Here is a 14,729-nt window from a genome sequence, read left to right on the forward strand (position 1 = left end):
AAATAGAGTACACTAGACTAAACTACATTTTCTATGCTAGTTTGTGAACTGTGATGCCTGTATTTCTTTTGCAAAACTTTAAACCAGCAGATTTAAGTAAAATAATGCTGGTTTAACATAAACAAATGTGAATATTTCTACATTTATTAAGTATTATGAGGCTTTTGACCTTGTGAGACAATGAGTCCATGTTCCACTCCCATGGGTTTCCATATTTATCAATACTGGAATATGATAAAAGCAAATTCTTACTTTTACAAACTTTTCAAGATTGCACAGGAACACCGTTTGGTGGTCTTTCATTTGTAATGTCCTATCAACAGAAAAGTTGGCGTTTGTAAGACCATTAACACAATGAAAATGTCTATAGCCAAATAATTTCTCAATCTAATCTCCATCAAAAGCGGGTGGAATCTGTTTTTGATTTTTTTTAAAAACCATACATACATGTTCAAGTTAGTTTCTCTTTTGAGAATACAATATGCCAGATCAGAGGTGTGGAATGTCTGAAATGTTACTCTCCAAGATGTTCTTTTGTCACGTAAAACCGTTTATAGAAGGGTGTTTCTTTAACAGAGAGAGAAGGCATCTGACTCTTCATTCTTAGGACGTTGATCACAGGAAGGGGAAAACAACGAGGATAAACCAGTGAACCAAATTTATTCGGAGACAAACCATCTGATACCACTTGTTTGTTGACCGACACATGACCTCTTATACGGTATGCAAGAAGTATTTTAAGTTTTGGATTAAATATTTCCTATCATCCAAATGCCTGCACAACACTACTTTATAAAAACTGATGTTCATCCGAGCAGCTTCTTTTAGTCAGGGGGGTAAAGTCTTTAGCAAATTACAGGAAGACTGAACATACTGCAGCAACATAACCGTTTTTATTTCTTTGATACATTGGCTTTTAGAAATCTTACACTCAAATACTTTCCTTCAAGGCAATGCATGCAGAAATTCCTGTTTATTAATGCTAGCTGCAATAATCACCAATATAAGATGCTGAAGACAGTTTAAAACATCCTTCCCCTGATAATTTTGACTTTGTTTTGAAATTAAAGTGAACTATTTCATATCTCAGCGGTGTAACAGAGACTGCTGTTGCTCTCTCTTCTTCTTCTTGCTTAGTTAGAATGAATGAATGAATGAATGATTTCCTAATTTATAAAAACACAGCTCTAAGTCAGATCTATAAAACAAAAAAAAACTATTGTTTAGTACATATATATCCATATACAGTCTGCTTTATAAAGATATTAACAACTTAATTGGACTCTATTTACAGAGAAAACACTGCTTCATAACCTGGACCGTTTCACTGTATTCACTGTTTGTTTTTTGTGTTGCAGTGAGAAAAAACCCCAACTGCAGCCATTTTTCTCTAAACATTTTTCAGTCAGAACAAATGTGTGCCGGGTGCAGTGTTAGGTTTTTAAACTCTGACAATGCTTAATATTACGTCCATGCTGATGAGCAACGAAGTGAACGAAAAAAATCAACAACAAAAAAACAAAGAATGACATAAATTCAGAAAATTTGTATCCATAGCAGCCAAACTGTAACGCCTCATGGTACTTACAGATCATAATGTTGATTCCACTTTGGATCAAGAGTATTTCTCACAGTATCTGTTGAGTGGCATTGTCCAGAACCGTCCACTACCACTTTAGCAAAAGGATCCGGCAACCCTGCAAAGGTCAACAAAGCAGAATTAAATTGTTTTGATTAGCAAGTGAAAAACCCTGGTTGGATCACCTTTGAAGAAGGAAACAAACATGATCTGTAGTAAAACACTCAGCTATATCACCGAGTCTGTCCGGTTCGTACATAAAAACAATAAACATCTAAAGGATAAACATTGATATGGTTCATTATCTGTTTAGTTTTTGGTGGTAAAAGAAGTCGTATGCTTGTACGGCCTAGTTTCTAATTGCTCCAATTGTTTTACATGTCATTGATCTGATGGTAGATATGGGCATGTTTAAGGCATGTTTATTTTCTTGGTGTTCTTTCCTTTCCTATAAAGACCAACACACACCTGCAGTATTTTTGAAGTAAAAGGTTTATAGTTTCAGTTTTGACCAAGCCAGAGAACTGAAATATTTGAGAAGATGATTCAAACACTCTGGTTTTAGAAGAGCGTGTTCTCACATGCATTTTTTTTTTCTTTTTTGGATGTGTAAAACATTTCCACAGCAAACAAGGGTACTGAAAATACTACCATGTGTGGAAACGAATAACCTGTTTAGCTTGAAATATGATAGGACAGTCTCTTGGATTGTTTGATGATCCATGAGTGCTTAAGTAGCTTAGGGGGGGAAGAAAGGCTCGATGCGCCTCTGTGCACAAGTACGTTTTGCATTTTAGATACTAAAAAATATGTACATATTCGGTTCTATGTGTATGGTTTAAGTTTTCAGGCAAATTCGTGATCTGGGTGACTCTTAATAAAATAAAAATTGGTTCGGCAATGAAAAAACCCTTTAATCCACATTAATCATAGTGAATACAACAATCATTTATACAAAATGTATTTCTGAACATTTCCAATAATCAAAATACAATTATTGACAATACCCAGGAGACTATGTATTTTTCTTGCATCTTATTTTGATGCGCTCCTTCGATCAGAGTTCAAATCCTCATTCATATTTGCCTCCATCTTTAGTTTTACCACCTCATTAAAGTCTTTAACGACTTACAAAGTAACAAGTTCACCTCCCAGGTAACATATCTCCTCTGAAGAATGAGCAAAAGAATGGGATATTTAAAAAAAAAAAAAAAAAGCAACACAAAGTCTTTACTTACGAAAGAAGTCTTTCTTTGCCAGGTTTTTTGCACAGAGGACTAGAAAAAGAAAACAGAAAAACAAAGCGATGTAAATGTTAGAGGTAATAAAATAAGACCTCAAAACAAAGCTTAAATTGAAAAAATTCATTTCTTTATACAATCCCAGGTATCAAGTTAGAGTTCTTTTTTTTTTTCAATGATTGACATCAGAGTTTCAGGTGAAACTTATTGCCTAAAAGCATTTTGACATCTGTTTGCCATCTAACACCTAGACTCTCTGATTTGGGGGATCAGTTAATACTTCTGGAAATATTGTGACACTTTAATTATTCTCTTTTTATACAGAAAAGTTCAGTGCCCACCAGCTGTTAATGTCACATTTTCTGAAATTACCTCAAAATAAGTACATTTTGAAGGGATGCACCGATTGCAGTTTTCTGACAAATCTGCTGATTCCAATATAAATGGCCAATACAAATTTTTTTTCCCTGAAAAGTTGCTAAAAATAGCAACAAAGACACCAAGCCGGCAACAGAGGAGTGACTATTGTTAACTGCGCACGTGGAGACGTGACCTGTTGGACTTGCCTGTGGCTCAGCGTTCTCTCACAGTAGATCAGATCGATGGATAAGATCGGTTTCTCAAGCAAGCATCGGCCAATCGCCAATCTATCCAGATTAAGGAAATCGGTGCAGATTTATCGGTGCATTCCTACATTGTTTCTTTCAGACAGCATTTTGATAGATGAGAAATAAAAAGGAAGTTCAGTTATCTGCCATGTTTTGCTTGTTTTGTTTTTTTTCCTCACTGGGAAACACAAAATGGATTTCGCTGAATAGTTCCTGCTGTGGTCTCCTAGTTGTAAGGTTTGGAAACCAGATAAGAGTTTCTTTGTTTTAAATTATTGATTGGACAAGTACTCTTTCCTGTATGAAGCAAGTCCACAGGGGTTTACAACACCGACAACATACAATAGCTTTTAACTAAGAGGGACAAATGGAGAGCAAAGCTGAGAGCAAGAGCCTGTTTTCTCACGTCTCCTTCAGACTATTGCAGTCTTTTTTAATTTTATTTCCTCCTTTAAGTGCCCTCCGGTGTGTTATAAGGACTTGGCAACACTGGTGCTTTGATGGATGCTTGCTACAAAACTCAAACTTAAAGGAAGACAAATTAGGACAAGCATGGTGATTAAAAGAATCCAGTCCAGGTCCGACTTTCTCAAGTACTGCGGTTTTCGAGCAGGGACTCCATCCAAGGTGGCGCTGATGCCAAAAGAAAGAGCACTGTGTGTTCAGAAACAGAGCGAAGGCATCACGGATCAGAAACTGGGCGCCATTAAATCTCTGTTCACAGCAAGACTGTGCAGTGCAAGTCTGATAAGACTCAGTTATTTTGGAGACAATATCTGCTTACATGAGATTATTATGCTGTGTGGACTGGAATCTTAGCAGATTATTTGTGGAGAAAAATTCAGACAAGTTAATGAGCCAAGTTTTTAACTGGGTCAGCATCAAATCTTTCATGCAGAGAAGTGAAAGAAAGCATAATATAATATAATATAATATAATATAATATAATATAATATAATATAATATAATATAATATAATATAATATAATATAATATAACATAATATACACCAAAATGAAACTTTGGTTTGATATTTCCAATATTAATATTGCCGTTATGGTCAAAAACTGATACTTACCGACATTATTATGCTGCATTAATATCACATGACCAAACAAATACTACATGATTAACAGTCTACAGAAACATAAACCTCAACAAAATGGAAATGAACATTAATATTGGCCCAGTTTTAGTTGTCGGACCGATACCGATGCGTTTAAAAATGACCAAAACCGATGTTGATGCCAATATATTGTGCATCCCTAAATAACATACAATCCAAATCAACATAAATCTGGTAAATACCTAATTTATTATTATTATTATTGGTTAGAATTCTGATCAATATATGATGTACTGTCTTTTTAACATATCTGCATCGTGTGTGCTAGTAGAAATATTTTAAGTTTTCCAAGTAAATTCAGTCAATATTCATTGAATAAAATCATGTTTAGGACAAAATAATGTGATTGGGAAAAAGCTTTGAATATTTTAGCAAGGAATGAGTGTGCCAAAGAAAACGTTTAATTTCAAAACAAGAATATTTAAATATCAGCTCACTGAAGCCATTTAAAAAATAAATAATTGTCACATTATTTTTTTTTCCAATAATCTGAGCCAAAACAATAAACTAACACTGTTATTAATTACCAAAGTAATGTTGGCTTGGAGGATTAATTCATCATAACATATTAAAAAGGAACCCAATGAAGGCATGAGAAAAAGTAGAGCCCTGATATATTTCTCCATTTTTGACAGAATATTGATTTGCGGCGCATCTTTGCAAGAATCAAGCTCAGTTTGGCAGCGACCGGGTTGCACCGGTTGTACTTGGCTCTCTAGTTACCAAACTGTGCTAAGAAGAAGATTAAGGGATTAACTTCCACACTGCTCCTCTGTCTCGGCCACAGATACCACAGAAAGAAAACCCTCCTTCATTGTTAACAATGGACTTTCGCCAACTGAGCCGCCAGGAGCGGCAAGCTACTGTTACTGATAATGATAAATAACGTCTTGAAGCATAATCAAACAATTAGGCAATAACGGAGCACAGCCGAAGGCTTAAAATGGCTTTTGGAGATACAAACAAAATCTGTGGAAATGAAGAAAGGCAATCTAATACTCTGTTTGGTTTAATTTTTTATTTTTTTAAGTTAGTAAGTAAGTTTTAAATATAGCATTTGCACCAAGAGTAGAGTGAAAGTCGATGCAATTGCCAAGCAGTAAGTGTACAATCAATATTTCCACTTAAACAGCCAAAGCATAAATGCAGATAGATCCAATTCATTCTACTTTTCTTTTTCTAGGGTAAGCATAAAATTTAGAGCCATTCTTTCATCATTTGTAAACAAGTGACGCTTTCATCCCTTCCTCCATATTTTAGCAGAATTTCACCGCAGTGGCACCTGGGCTGGGATAATTAAACCCCAGGAAATGACTAATCTTGTCTGAGCTTCTTCAGAGTACCGCTGCGGCCTCTAGAACAAATCTGATATCGCTGTCGTGTAAAAGAAAAAAAGAAAAAACATCTTGCAGCAGCCTATTGACTGGATGCCACGTGAGCAGGCGAGCCGCTGTGATCCGGGGCTGGCAGAAAACCAGATGCACTGGGATTCTAGTGAGGAAAGCTGGGTCAACTAACAGTTCCCCACCGGAGAGCCCCGGGTGGTCTGGGTCACTGTTCCCACTGTCAACTCGCTCTGGACCAACAATACAGGGATTAGACTTACTCAACTCAATGAGAGCTGTTTTAATAGATATTTGTTCTGTCAATCAATTAGAAAACTGTAATCAGATCAAGCACACTCTATAGCTGTGATCAATCATGATTCATTGCTGTACTTAACTTTATAAGCTTGAAATGTAAATATGTGTGTTCTCAAGAAATGTTGAAGAAAATGTCTTATTGTCTCAAGCAAAGCATCCCTGAAGATTCTCAGTTTTTCAGGGTTTCATTTCAGGAAGGTTAAAAAGAAATAATTTTGTTTCAAACATTAACTTTATGATTTCAACTACGAACCGGTTATGCTTTGTGGGAAGGATAATTCATCATTGCAGTATGTACAGACAACCTTGATTTAATCCAAACTTTGTGTTTTTTAAAGTGAAATTTGCTGATTAACACACCAGTTTGACAATCCTCGTTCGTCTTTTCACTCACATTTGCGTCTCTGCATTGCTGACCGCAGTACAAGACCGTGTTATCGCGCTGCTATGGACTAGGTGTCCCTACGTGGGAGGGAGGCTTTTAGGTCAAAATGGGAAATGTGATTACCGTATTTTCCAGACTATAGAGCGCACCTCACTATAAGCCGCATCTACAACGTTTTTTTTTTTAAACACTGGAAACGTACATACATAAGCTACATCGGGCTATAAACCGCTGGTATCTCTGCCGCTCTCGGTTTTTCGCAGCCCTGCGTCTCCGACACCAAACCATGCCTACATGCAGCGCCTCCATTTCCCTCCTGCACTGCCAGATCGATAGCCTTCAACTTAAAAGCTGCATCATTTTCTTCGTTTCCATGATGAGGGATATGAGTTTGAAGAAATTTCTCCGTCGTGCCTGCTGTTAGCATGTGCTTGTTTTAAATAAAAATTAGCACTTTCTTCTTTGATTTCCAATTTTGACTTCCAATGACTCACTTCCTGCTAAAGCGCCCCCTGGTGGTTGAAGAAAAATCCACAGAAAAGCTGCACCGGGCTCTAAGCCGCATGGTTCAAACCGTGGAGAAAAAGTACCGGCTTATAGTCCAAAAAATACGGTAATGTGATTTTAGATTAATCACATGTGTAACGGTTGGCAGCTCTAGTAGATGTGCATTACTATTCAAGTCAATAAATGGAAGGAAAAATGGTTAAGATTGAGTCATTCATTCTCCGGGGCGTTTAGTAATTAGCGTGGGGCTATGACATATTGCCCATAAAAACAACGTGATAAAGTGCCACATCACAACATCAACATGATGGTATCACAACACAATTAGGCAACCTAGCATGAGCACAACTCCGGTCCACAGTTCAGTGACCTTTATTTTTCCGTTTGCCCGCCGCCATTAAAACTCAGATTAACCACAACAACGTCATCTTACCATTTACACATTAACTCGCATACCAGGACATTAAGCGAAAGCAACGTTTGCTCCTTAATGGGAACAGCTTGTCAAATATTACCCACACTGCAGATACTCCTAGCTAGAATCCAGCAACACCCACTGGAGGACAGACTGCCAACAAAGCACAGTATCGAGGAAAAGGCGCATGCCAAACAAACTGGTTTCACCACTTTGTGGAGAGAAAAAACAACACAGCAGAGTACAATGGGGAAATAAAGGCGTACAAAGACAAGAAGGGAGCAGTTGCACATGTGAAGTCTGAAGGTAGACTTGTGACGACAGGGTGTTGTATGTTTTCATTTAGGCTTTTAGTGTCCATCTGTTTTTAGATTTTACTATAAAGGTCCCAATTAGTGAAAAAAGCTGGCTGCCGACTATTACTTCAATACCAATCAGACATTTTTTTCAGGCAATTGGGGTCAAGGTCAAAAGAAAGTACACCCACTGTCCAGGGATTAATGTATTAATCTGGTATTTACCTCGCTCTACGATTATTGAAAGCAGTCTACAAAGTTATTTATTAAATACAAATTAAAGACAAAAATTTAACAGCTTGTCGAAAAAATACTCCACAAAGACCAAAAGTAAACAGAACATTTGCTAAACCTAAAGATTTAAATTCGTCACCATGACTATCCCAATGTTTAATGACAGTCCATTCAACTTAAAACACTTTTCTGATATTGCAATAACATGATATACAGAGTCAGTGTTTGCCTACTTATAAGTTGGTTGTTTTTTTTTGTCACACTTAAATGTTTCATGTCAAGCAATGTTATATCAGATGAAGATAACCTTTAAACCTTTAATCTCAATTTAGCTGAAAGAAAATGTATATTATTCCACCAATTATTACTGGTTTGCTAATCCAATCACAGGCTGACACTCTTGAGGCCAGAGAGTTTCTCCTCTACAACAGAGAAAGTCTATTTCTAAAGAAATCAATAATAATTACTGAAGCACACATTTGAAATTTCTGTGCACTTATAAAGTTATTTGGAAATATAATTAGCAGTGAAAATAAACTTTAATAAAATTACAAAATTCACCAGTCTCTCAGGGGGAATCAAACCATTTCATGGATGTGGAGAAACATCCAAAACAAAAAGTCTAACACAGGAAACAAAATCTTGAAGAAATAGGATTATTGTGTGGATAAATCCTGTGGAATCCATTTTTATTCATTACAAAGCCGAGACGGCGCGCGTTTCTGATAACAAAGAGGGGCCGTTACAACAGTTGGACCTTTCGGTGTCTCCATCTGTCTGAACACAGATCTGGCATAAGGTTGGTATTTGTTCTGGTCAATGGGTGAAAGGTCATGAACCGATCCTAGCCGAGGGACTTGACGGGGCATTCACACTTGTTTTCTCTAGGGAGACTCCTCCGGGTTAACATTTGCATTTATTGCCTCATATATTAAAGGAGCGGGATGAATTCAATTCTACAGGGCCAACCAGAAAGCCACAGTAGAAGAATATTAAATGTTAAAAGGACGCTTGACGATTCACTCTGCTGCTAATGCAACTTTTCCTACCACACTTTTGCCTTCTACTCAATTTTCTTAGAAAATGTCACAATCGTCTAATTTTCTGTTACACTAAATTTTGGGTTAGCTGTATACATCATCTAAATTGTAAGAACCAAATAGTTGAAATGTTTCACTATGTGTAAAGAATATATGTTTTAATTTTCTGAAATGAGTGACAGAAAATATTGAAATTATTCAAAACGTAAGTCGTAACATTAGGAGGACGAAGTAGTAATTTTATAACTCCAATCCAAAAATGTAAAAAATAAATAAATATAAATTATCCAGCTTTATTCTCTTAAATTTTATTTTTCTCGTAATTTTGAGACTTTCACCTGGTAAAATTTCATCTTTATTCTACTGCTATAACTATATTCTCATAATTAAACAAAAATTGTCATAGCCTGGCCTTGATACTCCATTGTACAACTCAAATAAGGGTTGATTGAAATAAAAGCCTCTTTTGGAAAATGTTTTTGGGCGTTGACCTTATTTTATTTCATTTAATTTTTTTTAGAAAAGAAAGCAAAAAAAAAGCGATTAAAATTGGATCTGGTATGAAAAAACTTCAGAGACATGTCACTACGCCCTATTTTTCTTCTTTTTATCTTTTTCAGTGAACAAACCAGAACTTATTGGTAGCAGTTTGCTCACACAAGTTTTGATGTTCACTGTGGTCCTAAATATAAACAATTTGCAAGAATTGTTTATATCAGGTGCGATTTTTACATCTGCATCAACAAGTGGTTTTCCCACTTGTTGATGCAGATGTAAAAATCGCAGATCGGCCACAAAACTCAACTTGACGCACGCAACCTCTGTTGTGTTTCATAGTGGGCATTAAAGGTCAAAACTTTTTATCAGGTTCGAAGAAGAAAAAAAAAAAGAGACAAACTGCGTCCCAAAAGATTTGTTAAAGACATTCGGATTATAAAGAGGGACCCACAACTTCCTCTAACGTCGCTCGGTGTCACTCCAGCAGCTCAGCAGACGACTTCCCCCTCTGCAACGCTGTTCACACTCCGTGTGGGGAAATATTGCAAACAACTTCTCTTTTATGTGCGTGACTAATTTTAGGTTTCTGTAGCAACCGTTCATTACAACAAAATAACGGCGCAGCAAGAAGCAGTGTTTTTTTTTTATCAAAGAAATGAGAAAAAAAATAAAGGAGTCTGATCTACATTATATTTCCTCTGTAAAGCAATTACTCAACTTCCCAGTCTGAGTCTCTCCCTCTCTCTCGCCAGTCAAGTGAATGTTCAGGATGCCAATTATGTCATTCAGCTGAGAGGCCAAACTCCACAGCTGACTCTCCCCCGCCCTCTCTGCTCCCCGAGGAGAAGCCAATAATCTAAGGATAGGAATCTGGAGTGAGCACAGAGTCTACGGGGAGAGAGCGGGGTGAGGGAGGTAAAAGACCAAATGTTTATCTGGAGAGAGGAATTTACAATGGGAGGATGAGGCCGAGGATCTCTGGCAGGGAGAATTCAAGAAATGAAATATCGCATTTGCAAACAAATAAATGCTGGCCGGTAATGTGTGTAGTCTGCTTGACTGGAGTTCCACGAAGAAATGGCCAAGAGACACCCCGAAAAATCCCAAGTAAGATTATTCAGGACAGGGAGCGTTAAACGAGTCATGTTCTGTTTTTTTTTATCTTAACACCCAGTTTAGAAAGAGGTAACCTTACATTTCTGTTCAAACTAGGGCTGAAACGATGAATCAGTGTAGTCGTGATTAATCGGCTTAGTAGCGATTAATCTGCCTAATTGTGATTAATCGATTATTGAAATAACAGTTTAGTGATTAATTAATCGTTATACAGACAAAAAAAAGCATATTTGGTGAAAGAGCATCAAAGTCACAGCAGTAATTAAGCCAAAACAATACAAAAAAAATGTAAATACATTACACTTAAGATTAAAAAAAACTCCATATTTGCAAATAAGTTCTACCCAAAACTCCTCAGTGGCTTTGGTTTTAGCTTCGCCTGGCTCACATTCACTAAAGGAATGCTATGTTATTGAATTTTAGGCCGTGAAATATTATTTTCTTGTTCAAAAAAGGAATTGAAACACTTGGGTTTTGTATTTCTTTTTTTTGCATCTTTTGTATTATATTTGTTTACAATAAAATTGTATAGAAAAGGCGCAAGTGGTTAAATTAAACATTTGCAGAATGTGCAAAAAAAATTTTTATCCAATTAATTTTCAGAAATAATCCTTAGTTGCCCTGGTTCAAACTGATGGATGTTATACAAAAAATAACACTACATCAAGGTTGTTCAAAGCGCGGCCCGAGGGCCGTTTGCAGCCTCCGGACTGATTTTGTGTGGCAGTGATGACCTCAATTCAAGAACAAATTCAATAAATTAGAACAAAGCTACAACTTTTAAATTAAAATCTACTTGCAATAAATGCTAGGTGCAACACAAAGTGATAATCTTTCACAGGATTTCTGGGTTTCCTTCTCTTGTCATGGTAAATAGGACCACATCTACTCCTCGACTCATACTCTAACATACATCAAATCTGCTTTTAACTGCTGTATTAAAAGTTTTAATACAAAAGGAGACGGTGGCTAATTTTCAGACCTTTGTGATGTAAATAAGAACAGTTTCTCATGTAAATATTGTTCAATCTAAAACAAAATTAAGGACAATTCCACCACTTATTGCGATAATCAACAAGAGTGTTGGTTTAAAGACCAGTTTCAAGTAATATAAGGCTTCTAACAAACATTTAACACTGGAAGACATTTTAAATAACCAAAATAAATAAACAAAACACCAGAAACAACAAATCAAATTGCTATTGAAGTCTGTAAAATAATGAGCTACAGTAGTTGATAACAATACTCCAGACTGAAGCCCTTTGTCATCCAATCTTTGGTGGAAAGAGAGACACAAGAAAAAAAAACAACAATCATTCAAATGTAAATTATCAAGCTCGTTTCAATTTATCAAGCGATTAATTGCGACAAGCTTAGAAATCAGAGCTGATTTATTGGTGCACCCCTCGTTGGTCTGTATTGCCCCGTGGCGACCTGTCCAGGGTGTACCCCGCCTCTTGACCTGTGACCTCTGGAGATACGCCCCAAAAAACTGCAGTGGTAGCCCTACAAAGCACTGCCTTGTGGGTTTAAATTCAAATGTGAACCACGCTTTTTAGGTTTATGGGGGAGAGGAGAAACGTGAAAATCATGCATCATTTCCCATCCACTTCACATTACACACCATACAAGAATGCATACTTTTGGCAAGCACTGTAGATTAATGCTACCTCTAACCAAAAGGTGTGAACATAAGCTCTGCTGCTTCTGAGAGAGCATAGCCACAGATTACCAACGTACCCAGGCTGACCCTTGCGAGGCAACAAAAGGCACCTACAATGGGACACAAGAGGATAAAAACCAGACCCCGTAGCAATGGAAAGAGTGACTTAGTCTGATGAATCATGATGCTGAATTCTTGGTTAAAAGGAGAAGAAAAAAAAAAGGCAGGTCCCCATGTTTCACGGACCTGGTCCGGTGGCTTTTACATGAAGTTGTTAAAAGTTGTTGCTAGGCATATTTTGGGGGGACAGAAACACACAGACAAAAACAGAAATCAGACCATTTTCTGCTGGGTCAGACATGGAGTTGTGGTTGTTGCAGACCCCACTACAGATAACAGTGTTGTTGTTGTCGAACTGCATGCTTAACTTGAAAGAAGACAAAAAAAAAAACATCGACAAATTAAAATGTTTGGGATGCTGCTCCGTTATAATGAAAAATAGCTTAGTACCAAAGAGATGTACTGATTAATTGTGTTCAATCAGAGCTGTTTTTGGTTCCCGCATGGTAAAAAGTCATAGTTAACTTTTGACGTTCTTTAATGGATGCAAAAAGTACCGTCAGCGGGAAGGGACCATTTCTTTCCTTTACGATCATCGTATTTAGTGACCGCACTGTCGTTATTAGTCGAATAAGTTAACCATGTCGATAGCGAAGGGGGAAAAATAAGTGACTGCACCTTCTCTGTTTTTCCAGCTTAACTGAAATCACAGATCGTGAGGAGGATGCAATAAGAGAAGCAGTAAATGCGAGTGTGTGCATATGTGCCTTCATAAAGTGAACATGCTGAGTGGTCTACCAGACACACACACACACACACACACACACACACACACACACACACAAGAAGGTGGGCAGTCTGACCTCAGAAACAGTAGCAGAAGACAGTGAGGGGGAGGAAAGTTGAATCCATAACGTCTAATCTTCTGTCTTACTCCAGTTACAATGAAAACACACACAAGCACCTTTTGTTCACTTAGCAAAGCAGGGCTGGCTTGTTTGGCTTTGAAATACATCCATGCAAATGACAATATAAGAGTTAAACAACAAATTTCACAACTTCCATGGATGTGTGCACCGGTTTTACTACTTAAAAGCGGGAATTTATCACTTTCCTGAAATCCTCTCAGAGAGACGACGCGAAGGTAAACAAACTGGAAGAGCGGCGGTGAAGGATCGCAACAGGAAATGTGTGCAAGTATGTGCGGCGCACATATCACCAGTTGAAAACAGATAAAGATTGAAAAAAAAAAAAAGAGAGAGAGAAAAAAAAGAAAAAAAGATCGGCACACTGGAGCCGCACCGGCAGAGTCGTCTGACAGCTGTCTGGACTAGATCCGGGGGGTGAGCGGGGGAGAGGAAGGAAGAGAGAGAAATGACAGAGAGATGAGGGACATCCTGTTAGATGAAGAAAAAAAAAAAAAACAGAGTGAAACAACTCGAGAGAGAGAGAGAGAGAGAAGAAAAGTCAGCATCCAGAGTAACGATTCAACGGCCCCCAGTGCCACCGCAGCGGTTAAATGAAAATAAAACAAATAACAGTTTCAAAACTAAACGTGAAGTAGCTTCATTCCACTTAAATGGCAAAAACTTGAATTTGCTTTTGATTAAACAAAAATGGGGAATAGTTGCGCATTTTCAGGTGACATTAAGTGCCTGCATATTTTTCACAGACTCTTAAGTTATAAATCAATAGGGCTGCAACTAATGATTATTTTATTTCGATTATTCTGATGATTAATCTGATTTTTTATTTTTTTTTTAATTGGCACATTTAACAGATTTTCCATTTAATACATCAGAAATACATTAATAAGAAAACATTTTACGGGATGTGCTGTGGTGGCGCAGGGGTTAAGCACAACCCATGTATGGAGGCCTCGACATGGCCGTCGAAGGTTCGATCCCCGGCCTGGCGACCTTTGCCGCATGTCTTTCCCTCTCTCTCATAACCAATTAGCTATCAAATAAAGGCCACTAGAGCCAATAAAACATTTGAAAAGGAAACATTTTAGTACTTAAAATGCAACAAATATAGCATTCATTTAGTGAATTTGAACGAGGTAAAGCTAAAACTGCGCTACTAGAGGAGCTTTGGGTAAAATGTATTTTCAGACATAGATGAAAAATGTATATTTAATTTGCTTAAAAACGGCTCTGAATAAGGTGTTTTTTTCAGCAAACAGCTGAAAAAAAAGTCTGTATACTCCAGCTAACAATTAATCAATAACTAACGTAGTTGCCGACTGTTTCAATAATCGATTAATCATGATAAATTCAATTTATCATGATTGTTTCAGCTCTACGAATCATAAAAAA

At 37.1% G+C, this 14,729-nt stretch overlaps 1 protein-coding gene across 2 annotated transcripts in view; it reads right to left on the reverse strand.

Annotated features, from left to right (window-relative positions):
- Positions 1-14,729, reverse strand: part of LOC116719748 (E3 ubiquitin-protein ligase SMURF2-like) — a 60,771-nt gene that overhangs the window by 35,364 nt on the left and 10,678 nt on the right. For both annotated transcript variants that reach the window (XM_032562397.1, XM_032562396.1), the window contains exons 2-3: positions 2,818-2,856; positions 1,589-1,697 (exon numbers count right to left, since the gene is read on the reverse strand). In XM_032562397.1, coding sequence (XP_032418288.1) covers positions 1,589-1,697; positions 2,818-2,856 — 148 coding nt within the window. The remainder of the gene's footprint in view (positions 1-1,588; positions 1,698-2,817; positions 2,857-14,729) is intronic.

The sequence above is a fragment of the Xiphophorus hellerii genome, chromosome 5, assembly GCF_003331165.1.
Source record: "Xiphophorus hellerii strain 12219 chromosome 5, Xiphophorus_hellerii-4.1, whole genome shotgun sequence".
NCBI lineage: Eukaryota > Metazoa > Chordata > Actinopteri > Cyprinodontiformes > Poeciliidae > Xiphophorus > Xiphophorus hellerii.